Source organism: Ursus maritimus, unplaced genomic scaffold, assembly GCF_017311325.1.
Source record: "Ursus maritimus isolate PB19 unplaced genomic scaffold, ASM1731132v1 scaffold_21, whole genome shotgun sequence".
In the NCBI taxonomy this organism is placed as follows: domain Eukaryota; kingdom Metazoa; phylum Chordata; class Mammalia; order Carnivora; family Ursidae; genus Ursus; species Ursus maritimus.
In genome coordinates, this window is record NW_024424564.1 from 37,458,764 (window position 1) to 37,478,272 (window position 19,509).

Consider the following 19,509-nt stretch of genomic DNA (forward strand, 5'->3'; position numbering starts at 1 on the left):
TAATGGGGGAGAGGAGGAGAAGGAAATGAGTTCCTGATTTAATAGCAGGAAAGTTTGCCAAAGGTCATGGTTTCGCATACAGGGCAATTTATTACTCATGAAGTAAATTTTATTGAAATTTCACTGGAATATATTTTTAAAATTATTCTTACAATTTTAAAAGGTAAAATTTTAAACCTTAATTCTTAGTTGAATAGGTACACCTTATGTTTTTGGGTTTTTTTTACTGTGCTCATGCTGTAATTTTTTTTTGTATTTATTCATATTTATTTTTTTAAAACTTCTTCAATACTTCTATGTGGGAAAGGGTCATAATTCCTTCCAACTTTTAAACAAATATCTATGTTTTTAAAAACCGTATTGTCATCTTTAAGATGAACATAAGAAGATAAGTACTTAGTCCAGTGATGTCATTTCTTATCAAAACACTATTGGGGGTGCCTGGGTGGCTCAGCTGGTTGAGCATCTCAGCTCAGGTCTTGATCTCAGGGTGGTGAGATCAAGCCCCGTGTTGGGCTCCATGCCCCGGAGCCCACTTACAAAGAAAAACAAAATTTAAAACATCGTTGGAATGTCTTTTTAAAATCATCTGGGCTATAGCTTACTCTCTTGATTTCTTTGGCGCTGTGGTTCAAAATTTCTGTCCTTTAAGAGTAGATTTGATTTTGAGAAAAAGCCAAAGTCATATGGAGCCAGGTTGAATAAAAGTAATAAACATGAAATATGGCATTTTTAGTTAAAAAAAAAAAAGCCTCGTTCTTTTAAATGACATAAATTGGCTCTCAAGATAGTTTCAAAGGAATCCACATAATTCATAAATTATCAGTCCTTATGAATACATTTTTTATAATTCTAAAGCAAAGTGTAAAACTTATTTAGATACAGAAGCCCTGATATATTTGGAAAAATTAGTCGTTTTCTGAGGTGTTTTGTCAGTTGACCTCGGTATAGTACTATGCATGAGGTACTTAGGAATACTTCTTGCTTGACCATGGATGATAAACCAGAGTACCGGGAACATGAATTTTACTAAAGAAAATAAGATTTAGTGAGGATCAGTATCCATTTTAGAGAATATTTTATTAAGAAATAATGGATAAATGTTTGAAGGAAGACAAAAAAATCAAACACTATGGTTAAGAAGTAGTTTATTTCTACTCTTAAACTGGTGATTTTCCAATGATTTTAGCAGCAGATTTTTTAAAAAGATTTTATTTACTTGAGAGAGAGAGCAAGTGAGAAAGAGAGGGCACGAGCAGGGGAGAGGGACAAAGTGAGGGAGAAGCAGATTCCCTGCTGAGCAGGGAGCCTGATGTGGGGCTGGATCCCAGGACCCTAGGACCATGACCTGAGCCAAAGGCAGATGCTTAGCCGACTGAGCAACCCAGGCACCCCAGCTTGAATAAAATCTGCAGAACGATAATACCAATAAAAGCACTATTTTATTAGTCTAAATTTTTATAACTTATTAATAAATATTATACATATTTTATAATATACATAACATACATTTATTATGTATATTTATTATGCATACAGTATGTATAATAGTATTTATAATATTGTAATTTTATAGTAAATTCTAACTTAAAACATATAAACAATAAACAGGAATAATGCTGTTTTAATGAATATATTAAAATTGGTAGTTATAGATTTAGTAAACCTTAACACCAAATTTATTTCAATATTTTGTTTAGGATAAGCACTACTGAGAGAATCCTGATTCACATAGATAAAAATGTAATGAATTGGATTTAGTGAGAGCATCTGCAGTCTAAACTCAAAAAAAGGCAGGGGTGGACGGTGTTGGTATATAGAGAGACCAGGGCAGAATTAAACTTTTCCTAATCAGTGGTTAAGCTATTTTATAAAATTGGCAGTTTGGGGTGCCTGGCTGGCTTAGTTGATAGAGCATGCGACTCTTGATTTTGGGGGTTATAAATTCAAGCCCCATGTTGGGTGTAGAGATTAAAAATAAAATTTTAAAAAATAAGTAGAAAATAAAATAAAATTGGCAGGTTAAGCTTTATCTGCACAAAAATATGTTAACTTGGCAATTGAATGTTGATGGCCTTTAGCATAGTAAAATTCAGTGTAGAATAAATCATATTAGTGGTAGTTTGAAATGTGTGTATTTATAAAATTGAAATCACACATCTGTGGCACTGTATTACCTCTGTGTAGCCCTAGGGTTCTGTGGAAATTTGAAGGCATGGTTAAGATCTACATACTCCTTTAGGCCATATACTACATTATATTCTTCTTTAGGTGTCTAGTTCCTAACACAAAATAGATGTTCAGAAAATGTTTGCACTGTGATAAATGCAATGTTAAAATATGATGCTGGGGGCGCCTGGGTGGCACAGCGGTTAAGCGTCTGCCTTCGGCTCAGGGCGTGATCCTGGCGTTATGGGATCGAGCCCCACATCAGGCTCCTCCGCTATGAGCCTGCTTCTTCCTCTCCCACTCCCCCTGCTTGTGTTCCCTCTCTCACTGGCTGTCTCTATCTCTGTCGAATAAATAAATAAAACCTTTTTTAAAAAAAAAAAAAATATGATGCTGATTTTCTGATTTATCCCTTAGGGCACTAGTGTCTTGTCACCTGGACTCCACATAGGAATAATTATTATATTGGCAATAATGATCTATAAAAAGTCAGCAACTAATGTGTTTGAAAAGCATCCTTGTCTTTATACCCTTATGTTTGGATGTGTCTTTGCTAAAGTTTCACAAAAATTGGTGGTAAGAAATTCTTTTACTTATTTTTCATGGTATAAATAATGTACTTGGTCCTCAAATACAAGGCTGGAAATTATTTCATACAATGGGTAGATTTTTAATGGTGTTATCATGATAATAAATAGTTAGCTATTTGTGCTCCAAGTAAAACTGTGAATGGGTTAATGTTATATTCAGGGAGATAGTTTCCTTTCTATATGCTAAGTTCTTTTAATTACCTGTTTAGCTATAGTTATCAACTTTCTGATATCAAGGAATTTAAATATCAGGAACTTTAATGAGCTACCTGTCATGAATTTGAGAAGTTTTAGAATTAGTATTTCCATATTAAATGTGAGGTAAATGGTCTCTTTGTGTTAGTAGTGAATTAAAGTTGTAATTCTTTCCTGAAAAATAAAAGCTAAAATATTTAAAATTTAATAGTGAAATTATTTTGTTTACTTTTTTATAGATAGCTCACATGACCAAAAGTGAACTGTATCTTCAAGACACTGTCTTTTTTGGCCCAGGTCTTTTATTTTTAGACCAGTACTTTAATAATTTTGTAGACGAATATATTGTTCTCTGGATAGCAATGGTAAGTTCTTTTCTGCTAAGATTTTTATTTATTTTTAATAGATGTCAGATAACCCTATGCTGAAGAGTCATTTCAGTGAGACAGCAGATAGTCTTACTATCTAGTCTACACTGTAAATGTTTCTGAATATTTAAAATTAACTTCTTTTAAGCTGTGAATCATGTTTTGTGTGTGTTGTGTGTGTGTATAGAAATGGCCCAGATTATCTGCAGATCTGGCTTCCAACAACTTAAATCCTTAAAACCCAGTTGTGTACCTTAAAAATATAGCTTTCTCCCCACCAAAAACAATACAAAGATCTCAAAAATCACTTCACTCTGCCCAGAGAACTGCAAATACTTATTAGAAGTCTTTAAGTACTTAATCAAGCTTGTTAGAATTATTCCGAGCTGATAGCAGGTAACAGGTAAATTAGATGGAATTAATGTTAGAACATGTGGGCACTTACTGCATCAAGAACCGTCAGCTAATATTGAAGAAATGAAACAAAAGATAGTACAACCAAGTACAGGATTCTGGGACCATTTTGTGCTAGAAGCAAGCAACATATAATGTATCTGTTTGGCTCTTGAGGACAGTGCATAACTTACATCAATAATGATGACTCATCAAGCAAAGATTAAATTCTCATTAACTATGTCCTACTTAAGAAAGTGGTATAGAAAATACATGTATTAGTTTCTATTCAAAATGATAATAAAACAAAATTATGTGCTTAAGAGAGCTCTAGCCATCTGAGGAAAAAAAAATCACTGTTAGTAACAGATGAATCACAAATATGGATAAAGGGAGCATTATTCAGTTTTTATTTTATTGAGACATTATCTTTATGGTCTTCAATTAATGGTGGTTCGGAACAGCTTTGCTCTGTTTTCCCCTACCTTTAGACCTCAGTGGCTTTCACCTATTTGTTAGTGATATATAAACACATACTAAAGTTGCTAAAAGAAATCCTTCAGTGAATCTCTTGATAATTTGAATAATCTACCCTATTTGTTAGACTTAGGCATTAAAATATATCTGTTTGATGTACAGACTACAGGAGTACATCTGATGATTCCTTATTCTAGGTTCTATATTATTGTTCTTTTTCTGGAGTAAATAGCTTACTATCCATTTGTCGCCTATTCAAAAGTCTGCCATTCTTCAAATGGTGGTGAGATGTAAATCTTAATCCCTGGAAGTTTTTCAGACAATAGTCTACAAATTAGTGTTTGAAAATGAGAATAATTTCCTTTAATTTGCTATCCAGTATACATATTTTTAGGGTTCCAAAACAGTCTAAGAAATAGGGGGTGATTATTCAAAATACCTAAAAATTCAATGTAGGGTTTCTTTTACTAAGCTTGCATCTATATTACCAAATGGAATTGCTTAACATCATTAAAACACCAGGTGTTAAAAATTCAAGCACCTATTTTGTAGTGCGTGAGTTGGCCTGGTTTATGCCAGCAGTAGAGATTATGGTGAGGAAGGCAAACTGAATTTTTCTCTAAAACACTATATGGACAATTTAAAACAACAGAAAACACTTATGTGGACCACAGTACATATGTGCCCTTTAGCATTCTTAAGAAAAGCTTCTTACTTCAGAGAGAAAAGGGTCAGAGAGAGCTTTTCGAGTAAATGATATGGGAGATTTTCCCCTCATGGGTGAGAATTTCCTCTCCACTGGCAGAGCTGTGAGCCTCCCTCTCTGAAAGGACGCATTTGCTCCTGGTCTTTGGTAAACTTTTTAGAGTGTGCCTTCCTCCTCAATTTTGTATTCAACACAATTTTGTATATGCCTCCCCTCAACTAAGGTGTCTTTTCCAGGCCTTCACTTTCTTAAAACCATCTCAAAGGAAAAAGAAATGTATATGATGGAATGATTTTATTAATAGTGACTGTTAGCCCTTCTAATAGAAAATTTATGGCTTTGTTGCATAGCAAAAATTGAAAGAATATGGAGTCAGAAGACAAATTGTTAACTTCCAGCTTTTGTATTTTTGTCTAGGACTTTTACCACTCTGAGCCTCAGTTCTTGTAACTGTGAAATACCTTGCATGTTCCAGAGGATTATAGTGAGGTCCAAATATGAAATGTATGAAAATACTCTAAAATGTAGTATTTTCATTGAAGAATTTTAGGTTAAGGTTTGAGATCTAGGGGGAGGGGGAGGGAAGGAGGAGAGAAAAATATCTGCTGCTTCAGAAAAGGCAGACCGTAATTCATTTTATTTTTTGCTTCCAAAGGTCATTTCTTCATTTGATATGATGATGTACTTTAGTGCTTTGTGCCTGCAAATTTCAAGACACCTTCATCTAAATATCTTCAAGACTTCATATCATGAAGCACCTGAACAGGTTCACAAGCATATTGACTAATAGCCCAAGGAAAAGAGGAGAAGCAGTTAGGGGAACCTATGAGTGAAGGAAATTCCCCTTTGCAGGAGGCTAGTATACAATAAGGTTATATTTGAATATAAAACATTAAGTCCTGTAGATTCCATTGTTTATTTCAGTTGTGAAGCCCTCATTGTGTATCAACATTTTGATCACAGGTATTATCAGAGTATTACAATCTATACATTAGTTAGAAACAAAATGAAAGAAAGAAATTTCAATTTTTTGAGGACAAGAAAGTAAACTACTGTAGTTCCAAAGGTCAGTCTCTTTGTCTTAAGTCTTTATCAGGTACTCGGGGTTTTCCTTTACATAAAAACTCAGGGCTTAAAGGATTTTAGCCATCATAAGGGTGATGCTTACTTCAATTGCAAAAAATTGACAAATGAGTTCATAATACTGCATAAGTGCATGGATTGTAATACTGTAATTACTGAGTTAAATGATGTCGTAAGAAATTATATTTTTTAATTAGCCATTTTTCAAGAGTTATGTTAACTGTCGTATAAAAGGAAATACTTGCTTGCAACTAGAATTTAAAAGGGCTACCAGAATTGTCTATTATTTACGTTTAGTAAAAGGAATTTGTCTTACCAATTCAGAAAAACAAATGAATCTTTATACATCATTCCTTGATATTCTGAGTTAAAATTTCATTGTCACAAAAAAAGTGGACATTAAAGATCCCCTTTTAGAAACATAAAAAAGTAGCTAAAGCAAGGTTGATGTAAGAAAATTAGTAATTTATTGGGCCCCTGGGTGGGTCAGTTGGGCATAGGCCTTCGGCTCAGGTCAGGATCCCAGAGTCCTGGGATCAGCCCCATGTTCCCTGCTCAGCATGGAGCCTGCTTCTCCCTCTCCCTCTTATCCCACCCCACCCCCACTACCTCATGCTCTCTCTCTCGCCCACTCTCTCAAATAAAATCTTTAAAAAAATCTTTTAAAAATCTTTAAAAAAAAAAGGAAATTAGTAATTTATGACAACATGGCGAAAATATCTTCCCTTTAGAATATCAGCCAAAGTTAAATAGACAACTCATAAGGGGGATAAATATAAATATCAGTCATCTCATCACCAAATACATTATGTACGGTTTCTTCACTTAAAAGTATTTATGTTGCTCATTATGCGTATTAGAACTATTATAAGGATCGGACTCCCTATCTTACCTTATTTTTAATTTTGTCCAACAGTTCTGTAGACCATAAGCCATATGATGAAATAATCAAAAAATAAAGGAGTAATGAACACATACTACAGCTTAAGCAATAAAAAGGCATATTGAAAAAATAGTGAAAGTTGATATTCCTTGAAAGGAAAAAATGTGTGTATTAAGTACACAGAAACCACTCTGGAGTACTTATTTTGCTTCCAACTATTAATAAACTCAATAGGACTTTTTTGGGTGTTTGAATAGTACTTAAGATTTATATTACAACGTAAACTTTGGCTTAAAAGAAGTCCTTTACAAAATTTAGTTACTGGCTCCTTAATGTTAGATAATTGTTAATTTCTTCCTGTATATGTTATCATAGTTAAAAAAAAAATCAGTATGGACTTGCTTTTTAAAACTTGGAAAATATTAGAACTAAGGTAAAGGTGGGTTATAGGGGCAAAAATTAGAATCTAAAACATGAAAAAACAGGAGAAAATCAGTCCTCTCCTCCTAATAGGGATATTTTGGTTTTGAATGATTCAATGAAAGAAATTTCAGCAAAAAATAGTAAGTTTAGCTGATATATTTCAAACAAATGCTGAAACAATTTAATATTTATTAAGCCTACTGTTTCATATGTTATTGTGTATTTAAAAAATGCAAATTTTTAGTGACAAGGTATAAAGTTAACTGTTCAAGTTTGGAAATGAATGTAATCAAACTTCCATATGTTTACTGAATATTAAAACTGAAAAACAAAATATTTTCTAGGTAATTTAAAGACAGATGTGAAGTATTTAAACTATAAGTAATTAGGTATGTTAATGATATGCTTTTAATCATCACTAAGGGCATGTGTCATTTAATGTGGACCAAGCCCAATTAAATGGCATTTTGATGTCTTTGTGGAAATGACATATTCACAAATCCATATCTTAAAACTGATATTTATATATCTTGTTTGGTTTTCTTAATAGTTTTTAGCAGTTTAATTTATTTCAGAACACAAACTTGGGTTGCTTTTAATAAATTATAGAAGTCAATAGAATAATTTTCTTTTGAAATCTTATTTTCATTAGAATTGGCTGTGTAACAAGTATATACAGTAGCATATACATATAACATAGAGTTTGTATATTTTTTCTTAAAGAAGAACAACATGACCTTCTATACTTGTGCTTTCTACCTTTTGGGACTAATACAAATACACAGAAGCCAAAACCTGAAATTAAATAACCTTTATTGCTAAAAGTTAATTGAGAAGTGTTAAAGAGAAAAATTTACTATTACTATGAAAGAACTGGAAGCTTGGTATATATAATTTAGGAATTGCTACTACTCACATAACTGTTCAGCTTTATGTGAAGGTTAACAGAAGGAGGGTTCTTGCACTTAAGCTAACAATTAACACGATGTATTATTTTAAACTAGAATTTTTAAACCACTCTTAAAGAATTACGTGCCTCTTAGCTAATATTATAATTGTATCATATTACTTAGGTTCAAGTTCTTCCTTCAAAGAGTCATCAGAATAACATGGATTGAAGAGACTTTCGAACACTTGCCATCTCTTGCTGCTGCTGTTACATGAAAGGAAACATTAAACATTTGTTTAATTTTTAGATAAGTGTTTTACATATTTCAGCAAATAAAATATTTCAATGCTTGCATTACTTATTTTTTTCAATTTAAAATAAAATGACTTACAGTTTCCATCATAATTTTTTTTTGCAACATAGCCATTTCTTTTCTAAGTTCATTTTGTGCACCAGTAAGTAGATTATCATGATTCTTCTCCAAGTCCTCCATACTCTAAAACACAAAAGGCCAGTTGTTACCAACTACCACTTTTCATCTCAGATTCTAAGCTTGTAGAATTAATTTTCAAAAGTAGGAACTTTTTAGTATTCAAATAATGTGCATTATTTATTCCAAATGAAAATATTCTAAGTAACGGTGGAAACCAAAGTACCCACTAAAGGAATAAAAGCTTCAGACATGGATCAAATATTATTATAGGAGGTATATGAGTAGTGTATTTTGCTCAAAATAACGGGTTAATGAGCTGCTAAGGTCAAAATAGGACAAAAAAAAGAATACCATAATTTTTAAAATTTCTAGCAAGCTTTCTAAATATCATGTAGTTATTATGTTATTATGACTGATAGTCAATGTGATGTGAATTCATAAGAAGGAATAAAATGATCTATAATATGCCTCTTTTTTCAATTTATGAAAAACAAATTACAATATAAACCTTTATTTTTCATCTAAAAAATAGTGATCCTAACTCCTACTATATAAAAAGTATTTTATTAAGTGTTGTGGAGAAATTAAAAAATATTAATACATGATCACTCCCTTATTCCAGTAAGAAGAAACATATAAACAGAAATAATGCAAAATTTTATAGTAGGAATGGAAATGCAACTTGTGGCAACGAAGTAGAAAATAGGGATTAATTCTGATTTAGTTGGCAAAAGAGTAAAATTTCAATAGAGAAAGAAAAAGTAATTAAAAGTATTTTAGAGCAAGAGCATAAATAAAAGCAGGGAAGTACACAATCAGTGAGTTTAGAGAAAGCAATTATCTGGGAGGGGTGGGAGTTACCGGACAAATCTAACAACTGAAGCATAAAGAGAGAAAGAATCACATTATGGGAGGGAACTTGAATACCTAAGAACTGAAAATGAGAAACTACTGACTTTTTCAGAGGGAAGAGATGTTTCAGGAAAATAATAACGACAGACCTATGAAGGGTAGTTTGGAGAACAGAAAAGAATCAGTTGAGGTTTAATAGTATAAGCAAAGAAGGATGCGGTTGTAAACTAGAATAATAGCTCTGGGAATTAAAAAAAGGAACCCACTGCAGGAGTAAAAATTACAGGACCTACTGGATATGAAGAATAAGGGAGACGGACAAGTCAAATATACTAAAGTTCCCAGCCTAAGTGGTAACATTTAGTGATCAGATTTAGAAGAAATCTTTTTTAGTACTTTTATCAATCTTCACACCAATTAAATGGTTTTTAGGGAGCATTAGAGCAAGCTGATTGGAAACACTTTTAAAACTAACTTTGGAATACATATTAAAGTTCTTTAAAAATCTACTAGTTTACTCAGAGCATCCCGATTCCTTTAAAAGGGTGACATTTTAACATTTGAACAAGATTATCTAAAAGAATCCCCACATCAAAAAAAAAAAGTATGTGTAGGATTCCAATGAACTCCTATGAACAGTTACTAAAAGAGGTCAATGCCACAAACCACAATTTGCTAATATGTGTATGTGTCAGATAATTCTCAATCCACACGTTTTTAATCATCTGGCTTTTTCATTCTATTGTATGTCTGGGCCATCTCTTATGATTATAAGATGGCATAAAAAGCCATTTTTAATCACTAACAATCCTAAAAGGAAATATGCCATAAAATACGTACATAGTACATTAGAAAATACAAAATATTCCTCATTTTCAATTGGGTACTTTCTATTTAGCAAACACTGGAGATACAAAGACAAGTAAAAGACTACTTACAAATGACCTATGGACTATTTTCAGTTAAGATAGAACTATTAAAAGTATGAATTTTATGCACATTATGTACATTTAGGTAAAATTCCCAATTACCATTTCCTGTTTTAAAGAATCCCCACAAAAACATTAGAATCATAAAGTAAAAATATATTTAACAAATTAAAATGGAAGGTAGTTAAGAATTTAAAATATATAAGCAAATGTTTTTTCCCTTAAACTTAGAAGGAAAAAATTATCTTCTACTTCCAAATATAATGTTATATAAGAATCTATTAATAACCAAAAACAACAGACCTTTATGAACTGCTCATATAACTGTCTAATTGTTTTCAGTCTCTGGCTCTGAACAATTCTAGATTGTTGAAAAACCTTTTGTTGCTGTCGAAACATGTTCTACAAATGTAAAAGAAAAGAATTATAACAATTTGGGTAAAATTTAAAATTTAGCAAAAAATAATTCTACATTAAACTTAAAAGGAATGGTTGTTTTTAAATCAACAGTTTTAACTATTATGACCAAGTTCACCACTAATATACAACAGTAATAATCCTACCAGTCACTGGAACATTTAGCAATACTCAAAATATGTTCTGTTTTTGTTTTTGAATGTAGGCTTCATGCCCAATGTGGAGCCCAATGCAGGGCTTGAACTCACAACCCTGAAATCAATAACTGAATGCCTAGAGACGCCTCAGTGGCTCAGTTGGTTACACGTCTGCCTTCAGCTCAGGCCATGATCCCAGGGTCCTGGGATCGAGTCCCATATCGGGCTCCTTGCTCAGCGGGGAGCCTGCTTCTCCCTCTGCCTGCCTCTCCCCCTGCTTGTGCCCGCTCTCTCTCAGAAGTAAATAAATAAAATTAAAAAAAAAAAGAGATGCTTACCTGACTGAGCCACCCTGGCACCCCCAAAATACTCAAAATATGTTTTAATTGGTGCTTTCCATATCAACACATATGATCCTTCCATAATGCTGATCTTTCAGTTCCTTGGGCTACTTTCCACCAATGGTTTTTGTCCCCCACCCTGCTTTAGCCATTCACGTACATGCTCATATCTTAGATTTTGTCATTGCCAATAACTACAACTTCTACATAGTATTAACAATAGAAAATCATACTAAGACAATAGAAAGTCATACTCTGTGTAGATTGCAAACTTTTTAAATAAACATTTTTAAATAAACATGTATGAACTCATTTAATCCTCAAAACAACTCTATGAGATAGGTATTATTACTCCCCTTTCATAGATAAGGAAACCGAGGCATAAAGATAATTTTTCCAGTTTCACAGCTAGCATTTGGTCATACCAGGATGTGATTCCAAAGAGTATGTTTCCAGAATCCAGGTCTAACCATTCATTATTCATGCTGTTTCTCCATATAGCCCACTATTCAACTACTACCTGCCTACCATTCTAGCTCACTCTTAGTACTACAACTCAATCTCTACCAATACCTAAAATCCACTCATCCTATACCTAGTTTTCACTGTCCCCTATCCCTATCCCCATATTCTCACTTTCCTCCTTCCCTGCTTAAATTCTATGATCAATCATAGTTACTCCTTTCATATATATCCTGCCCAATTTTTACTCTGTCACACTTCTTCGGCTAAACCCCAATCCTGGAAAATTCAACTCTCTAGCTACTCTGCCTACATCCCTGCAGCTGGGCAGACTGGAGAAAACCCCACAATTATGCTGAGAGGTCTCACTTTAAACTATGATCACTGTGATCACAAGCTTAAATTTGATCCTTAATGCTGCTTGGAAATTATATTTCCCTAGTCTATTCACTGATCCACTCATGAAAGATCCACTCATTTGACCTCAAAAGGCAACATGTTTTCTATCATCCAAGGACCTTAATTACTTCACTAAAGAAACACAAGTAATCCAAAAAGAATTTTGAGTCTCCACCACAGTTTCTATCTACACATCTACATCTGTGCTCACATACTCTACCTTCTTCCCTGTTTTTAAGGATCACATACTCTAACTTCTTCCCTGTTTTTAAGGACAACTATCCTTGTTCTCTGCTACCACCAATTTCTTCACATGTTCCAACCATTCTTAAGAATTCAACAACTGTTCTCCTCTTCCCATTACTTTTTATTTTTCCCTCAAGATTATTCTTGTCAGCACAAAAACATGTTGCTCTTTCGCCATTCTTAAACAAAAACCACACACTATTTCTTTTCTACTCAGACCACCACCCTATTTCTGTCTTTCCTATTCTCTCTTATATTCATTCTAATCAAGTTTTTGCACTCCCTTTTCTACCAAAATCATTCTGTTCAAGAATACCAACAACCTTCAGATTGCCAAATCCACCCTATTTCATCCTTAAGCAGCATATGACAAAGTTAATCCTCTCTCCCTTTTAAAAGGCTTTCTTGACTTCACTTGCAAGTCATTTTTTTCCTACCTATTAGGTCACTCATTCTTAGTCTCTTTTACCGGTTCTCTCTTCTTCTTGAACTCCAAACACTGAAGTATTTATTCCAGAGCTCAGTCTTTAGACCTCCCTTTTACATTTACAATCACTCCATTGGTGATCTCATCCAATCTCATGGCTTAAATGCTGTCTTCATGTTGAAAATTCCCAACTTTGTATGTTCAACTCATATCTCTTTCCAGAACTCCAGACTCCTATACCGATGGCCTACTCAACACATCCCCTTGGATGTTTCATATTAACATTTACAAAACTGACCTGATCAACCAATGCCTAAAATTATTTAATATTAATAGTATCTAAGCTCTTAAATAAGAAATGTGTGATAATTTTATAAATGAAAGAATGAAATAAAAGGATAGTTAATGTAGTTATGTAATATGTGGGTGGGGCTCACTTCCACCTCCCATAGAGATGAGCATGTAACCCAAGTCTGGCCATTAAGAGTAAACCATGTTTTGACCATAATGCCTGGTTCAGGAATGGGCAAATGATCCAAACTAGATCAGTGATATTCCTCCAGAGGACTTTCTTTCTGCTAGTTATTGAGAAAAACCCAGTCCACTGGGGTTACTAAACTTGTAGTAAGTTTAAATTGCAAGAAGCTATCTTGCTTACTACATTGAAAGAGCCTATTAAGAATTGGAGACAGAGCCCAAATGACACTATAAGCAATCCTTCCTTACACCCATCCAGCTATGCCTAAAGCTAAACTACCCCGGACTTCTTTTATATAAACTAATCCTTCTTTTGTACTTTGACAATTTCTGTCACTTGGAACTGCAAGAATCACAACCAATATAGGAAGCAAAGGCCAACAGCTTTTATAAGCATGGTATATGCCTGTAATTATCTGGTTTACCATTCAGCAGGACCAAAACACATAGCCGGCATGGGAAATGGAATCCAGCTGAGTGTCATAGATCTACTACACAGCTAGGCTCTCCATTCCTACTTGACACTTGGTTATAATTGATTATAAAATTAAGCGTGATACTAACAGCTAGTTTTTCTTCTTGTTCCTCAGCTTTCTGCACATCTATATCCCACTGCTGAAACAAAGTCAGAAACTGCTGAGAATATTCTTGGTTAAGCTTCTGCCTGTAAAACATAACAATGAATATTTTCATATTTTATACCAAAATATTCAAAACAAAATTTGACATACGTTATAAATACTAAAGAAGGAACTAATGGCATCTTAAATTTTCAAATATGAAACCAAAAAGTAAAATTATGATTTATGCTGATTTTGGAAGTACTTCTTTTCCTAACCAGCTAACAGAAAAGCCTTCTCACATGCTTTAGTTTTTAAAAACTATAGAAGTTTTATTATATATATAAATTTTCCAGAAAAGTCCATTTCATCTCCAAGTAGTTTTTTATTTTCTCCAAACAAATATAGGTTCTGATATGATAAATAGATTCAGCGAAGTTATTATGTTTATCATGTAAGATTTCCAAATAGAAATATTCCACTTAATTTTTCCCCATTTTGGTACAACAGTGATTTTGTAAAAAAGAACAATTAAGTCAATTTAGCTAAAACACACAGATGTAATATTTACAATAAGACTGATCTTTTTCTGCATTGTTAAACAGGTAACTATCAGAAGGCTAATAATTTATGACATTTAATTTTTATTCAGTTGGTATATTTCTAGAATGAATATGAATAACCCTTAGAGTAAAAAACTCAATTGTTATTTAAATGGAGAAAAAGATAATCTGCATTGATTTTTAAGAAATATATCTCAAGTCAAGAAGTAAGGTTACAGGACTAATGGACTTAAAGAAAAATCAAGCCAAATATACATTTTACTAGAGACCCTGATAAACAGAAAATGATAGTATTTTTCATAATTAGCAGCAATGAATACTAAGAAATGATACAGATGTCATAGCTGTGAAAAAACCAACAACCTTACCTTTGCTCTTGCTGGGTTTTCCAAACATGTTCAATTTTCTGGTTACTAGTTTTGAGAGAAGCCTTGGTATATAATTCTAGTCTTTTTCTCTTGGCAAGAAGAGCCTTGTTAATGTCAGCTTTATTGAAAATAAATATTCATTAAAACTTATTGTTGAAAATTATTTTGTTCCCACATATTCAAATTAAATAGGGATATAACTGGTTCAAGAGTTTTGGAAAGACATTTAAAAATAAATCTTGGGGACGCCTGGGTGGCTCTGTCGGTTAAACCTCTGCCTTCGGCTCAGGTCATGATCCTGGGAACAAGTCCAGCATCTGGGCACCTTGCTCAGTGGGGAGCCTGTTTCTCCCTCCGCCTGCTGCTCCCCCAGCTTGTGCTCTCTCTCTCTCTCTCAATCTCTTTCTCTGACAAATAAATAAAATCTTTCAAAAATTAAATTAAATCTTAAAGTAGGTATAATATTAGAAAGGAAGATTATTTGCTTTTTCTTCTAAGAAAGATTTCAGCTATTAGTATCCCTACTTTGATTTTCCTAACTAGAGTTAATTTTTTAATTTAGAGATGATTGAAAAAGCTAAACATGAAAAAAGGGGAGTTTCAAAGACAGACCCTTTAACTCCCTTGTGAGAAAACACTAATAAAGGCTAAGTTTTTCTAAATTTGGAAAATACTCCCCAACAGAAAGAACTCACTTATATGAGTTTTTGCTAGAAAGCATCATATGAAACACACAAAATTATTTTTAAAAAGAACCCAAAGAGACAGTGGCTCAGTCGCTTAAGTGTCTGCCTTGGGCTTAGGTCATGATCCCAGTCTCCTGGGATGGAGTCCTGCATCAGAGCTCCCTGCTCAGCGGGAAGTCTGCTTCTCCCTCTGCCTGCCACCCTCCCCTCCCCTCCTGCTCTCTCTCTCTCTCACAAAAATAAATAATCTAAAAAGAATCCAAAAGGGAGAAAAATAGTTAAATAAGAAAATTATTTTTAAAAAATACAGTCTGTGATACTTTTAAATATAATTTTTACCAGAAGAGATAAAAAACAAGCATAGAAAAGTCTTAATTTAAGTAAGTATCTTGATATATTCATTCAAGAACCCTTCTAAATATTTTTATGGAACTTTTTTTTCTTGGACTTATTAAAAGAAAAATTTTTTCTTACCGAAGTATAGTTGATACACAATGTTATACATTAGCTTCAGGTGTACAGCAATGATTTCTGGAGCTTTTTATAGGACATGTTTACCCATAAGTACTGTATTTCATAAAACTTTAAATACCTCGAAAATGCTGTGCTAAACACATGCATATGAATCTACCATCAATAATTATTTTTCAGTAATCATGATGGATCTGTATTACTATACAAATATTTTATATTTCCAATATCCACCTACAATAAATTTAGAAGACAGAGTACAAAACAAACATTTTTCCACTACCAAATAAAGCTTTCAAAAAAGACTTGACTGAATAAATAATCCATAGAGAGGAACCAAATACTGACTCTTTTTAAAGAATACTATCCCCTGAGGCACCTGGGTGGCTCAGTTGGTTAAGTATCCCCCTTTCGCTCAGGTCAAGATCCTCAGGTCGTGGGATCTAGGCCCACATTGTGTTGGGCTCCCTGCTCCGCGGGGAGTCTGCTTCTCTCTCTCCCTCTCCCTCTGCCCCTCCCCTGGCTCATGCATGCTCTCTCTCTCTCAAATAAATAAATAAAATCTTAAAAAAAAAAAAGAATACTATCCCCTAACAATTAATGTAACTAATATTAAATATACCATTTAAGGTTTATAAACTTTTTATCTGATTGTGTATTTCTTACCAGCTAGTAGGGTTTCCTTCCTAAAATACATATTAATAATGTAAAAAATAACAATAGAGAGGTATTTTAAAGGTTTCAATTTATACTGCCCCTAAGAAAAGAACACAGGAATGTCCTAGAAAATAACTAAATTGAGAAAATGAAAAGCTGACATATATACAGATACGTGTTTTTAACACTTGATCTGTGAGCTCGTGAAAAGTTCATACAAACAGGGGTAGAGACTTTCCCCTTCCATTTTTGTTCTAAAATTGCACAATCCATTAAATTCACACATATATAAAATAAAAATACTATTCTTACCTCACCATTGTTAATACCATTCTTACTCTTCACATCGACAACTGAAGAAGATTAAGTAAGGAAATCTATGCAGTTGAATCACACATACTTAGACAAAATCTTATATATGAGGACAAGGCACTGATTAACTGATTAACATTTCCTATTACACAGGTTATGTGTTACACGGTTTTAAATAATTATCTTAAAAGACAAATATCTCCTAAAACATACCTCCAAATCTTTCCAGCATATTTTGTACTTCACCCCTGTGAAATTACATTAAAAAAATTTTAATTAAGGATTGAAATATCACACATACAATGTATTTTACATACAATACTCATTGGACAAAGTAGATTTTTCTTATAGTACTTTATGTAACAGGCAAAAATTATTTTGAGCACATCACCCCACATCTTCAAATATTGCTGCAGAAGTCCTTTTCTTCCCATGCTTCTCAATTACTGGAGTCTTCCCTACATTGACAATAAAAAAGAAAAATATTTTTGAAACAAAGTATTCCATTTTGGTAATTTTTAATGGTACAATATCTTAATTTTGAGGCCCTGTAGGCTTTTTTGCCAACATTAACTTTTTAAAGCAGACACATAAATACAGTACTTGCTCTGCAGTTAAATGGAATTAAATCAGGATCCAGGACCATTTTATAGGAACAATTTTGCAAGCCTTTCTGTGTTAATGTCATAGTAACCCAGGTTTTTATTTATCTTTATATATTATATATATTTACTCTATATATTTTATTTATTTATTTATTTATTTATTTAATGAAGCAGACATCTGGAGAATAATGACTGTAAAGGTAACATGCTGTGTAAACGTTTTGAATGCCAAATGAGAAACACGAAGTACATGAAAATGCTTTACAAATAAAGTTTTATTAGAGTCTAAAAATATAATGCATCCCAAACGAATGAACTACAGGACATGGTCACCGCCCAAAAATATTAGATACACCGTACCTTCAGTAACATCCTCCTCTGAACCACTCAGACCTTTTTTATCTTCTTTCTCAAAGTCATAGGCTCTTATAACCTGTTCCTCCAATGATGTCTTCCCAGATTTCCCTGTATGTTTTCTTCCAGAGGGCACCATATTTAGATGTCTTCTGACTTTTAAAAAATAAATCTCTGAAATCTTCTGAATCCAAAGACACCATTTAAGTAAACTGGTAAATTTCAAAATTAGCGATATCAAATAAAGATTATCTTAGTTGAATAACAACTTATTTTGTCGGCCCAAAATTAACAAAGATGATAATGACAGCATCGACCCTGATTCCAGGTCGGCGATGGAGAGCTGGGATCTGAGAGCTATGAGATCTGAATCTTAGTTCCGCTTGTGTCAGAATCTGGCTAAACTCGGGCTAGATTCTAGTTTGCGCATTTCCGTCACAAAATGAAATTGTAGTTGTTGACAGGTTCGATCCTGTGAGCATGCCCCAAAATAAGCTTACAGCAAAATAAATATAAAACAAAACGTTCCGCAATGTGGGCCTCTAGAAATAACGATTCCGCGTAAGATTTTCACAACACAGGCATCGAGGACAAAGGAAGGGAAGCCCTTAGTTCATCCTGTTTCTGACAGGTTTGGGGCGCGCACGAGGGAGAGACGCGCAGACGGACGAAGGCCCACCCTGCTCCCCGGGATATGAACTTGCCCAGCCAGTCGCGACCCTTCAGACCCCTGTTCAGCCCGCTGCTTTCCACCCGCCCCTCGCCTGGCCCTGCCCTCAGAGAAGTTCACCGACTTCATTTTCCTGTCAGAGGCCCCAAGTAAATCGGAAAGATTTACCTCACAGATCACGAGTAGCCTCTGGCTCGGTCTCCCGCGCTAGAAAAAGTGCTCCCCTCCTCACGCCTGAAAAAAACCCAAAGGTCAAAGACCACAGGTATAGGTCTCCAGACAGGTGCCCGGCCACTTCAGCCTAGACTGCCCCAGACGCTCACCCGAGGCGTCCGCTTGGCTAGCGCGACGATCCTCTGAGAGAACTCAGAATTCACGCGGGAGAAAAGCCAGGATCGCCTCGCCTGAGGGCGTCGCTGATTGGCTGGTGGCTGCGCGCGTGCGTCTAGAAGGCCACAGGCTCCGCCCCCACAGGCAACTGACCACGAGACTGCTGACCCAGAATGTCTTACGGGCCGCAGCCTGTCGAGACTAGCGTTGTTGGGGTATGTTCCTGTCTAGTTTTCTTTTTCAACTTAAGTTTAAGTTTTTTATAATATTTGAAAATTGCAGAATATATGTTACAAAACATGAACACGTGACCTAATTTGTGAAGTAGAATTTTACCAGAACCCTTGGGGTTTCCTCAGGAAAGACCTTCCATCCCATCCCCGCCCCTAATTCGCCTTTCAGAGGTATTTTTTTAATTACCCTGAATTCTGTGTAAATGTCTTCCCTCCCATTTTCCAGGTTTTGTTACCACACATAAATGCCCTTAACCTTGCTTGGTTTTGTGTTTGAGTGGAACCAAAAAAAAAAAAAAAAAAAAAAAAAAAAAAAAAAAAGCTTGTGTTTTTGTTTGTGGGAAAAAAAAAAAAAAAAAAAAAAAAAAAAAAAAAAAAAAAAAGTACCATATTCTTTGTAATAT

At 34.0% G+C, this 19,509-nt stretch overlaps 2 protein-coding genes across 6 annotated transcripts in view; one reads left to right on the plus strand and one right to left on the minus strand.

Annotated features, from left to right (window-relative positions):
* The window catches only part of CHPT1 (choline phosphotransferase 1), a 29,397-nt gene extending 20,867 nt beyond the window's left edge, over positions 1 to 8,530 (plus strand). The window contains exons 6-9 of one of the 3 annotated variants that reach the window (XR_005836723.1): positions 2,587 to 2,745; positions 3,194 to 3,319; positions 5,554 to 5,753; positions 8,361 to 8,530. Coding sequence is in view for 2 of the 3 variants with exons in the window: in XM_040637372.1 (XP_040493306.1) it covers positions 2,587 to 2,745; positions 3,194 to 3,319; positions 5,554 to 5,664; positions 8,361 to 8,405 (441 nt within the window). In the remaining variant the exon portion in view is untranslated. The remainder of the gene's footprint in view (positions 1 to 2,586; positions 2,746 to 3,193; positions 3,320 to 5,553; positions 5,754 to 8,360) is intronic. The other 2 variants (XM_040637372.1, XM_040637373.1) reach the window with 2 other exon arrangements.
* SYCP3 (synaptonemal complex protein 3) lies at positions 8,387 to 19,416 on the minus strand. 3 transcript variants are annotated; one of them, XM_008705707.2, is made up of 9 exons: positions 18,711 to 19,416; positions 17,879 to 18,056; positions 17,305 to 17,371; positions 17,127 to 17,161; positions 14,788 to 14,905; positions 13,861 to 13,960; positions 10,694 to 10,792; positions 8,568 to 8,672; positions 8,387 to 8,440 (listed from the first exon to the last, which is right to left on the minus strand). In XM_008705707.2, the coding sequence occupies exons 2-9, from the start codon at positions 18,009 to 18,011 to the stop codon at positions 8,387 to 8,389; spliced, it is 711 nt and encodes a 236-aa protein (XP_008703929.2). In that variant the 5' UTR covers positions 18,012 to 18,056; positions 18,711 to 19,416. The 3 variants fall into 3 exon arrangements, with proteins under 3 accessions (XP_008703929.2, XP_040493308.1, XP_008703931.2); XM_040637374.1 differs by lacking the exon at positions 8,387 to 8,440 and having other exon boundaries at positions 8,544 to 8,672; positions 17,879 to 18,028; positions 18,711 to 18,776; positions 18,866 to 19,416; XM_008705709.2 differs by lacking the exon at positions 8,387 to 8,440 and having other exon boundaries at positions 8,544 to 8,672; positions 17,879 to 18,028.
* Between the last annotated feature and the right edge of the window lie 93 nt (positions 19,417 to 19,509).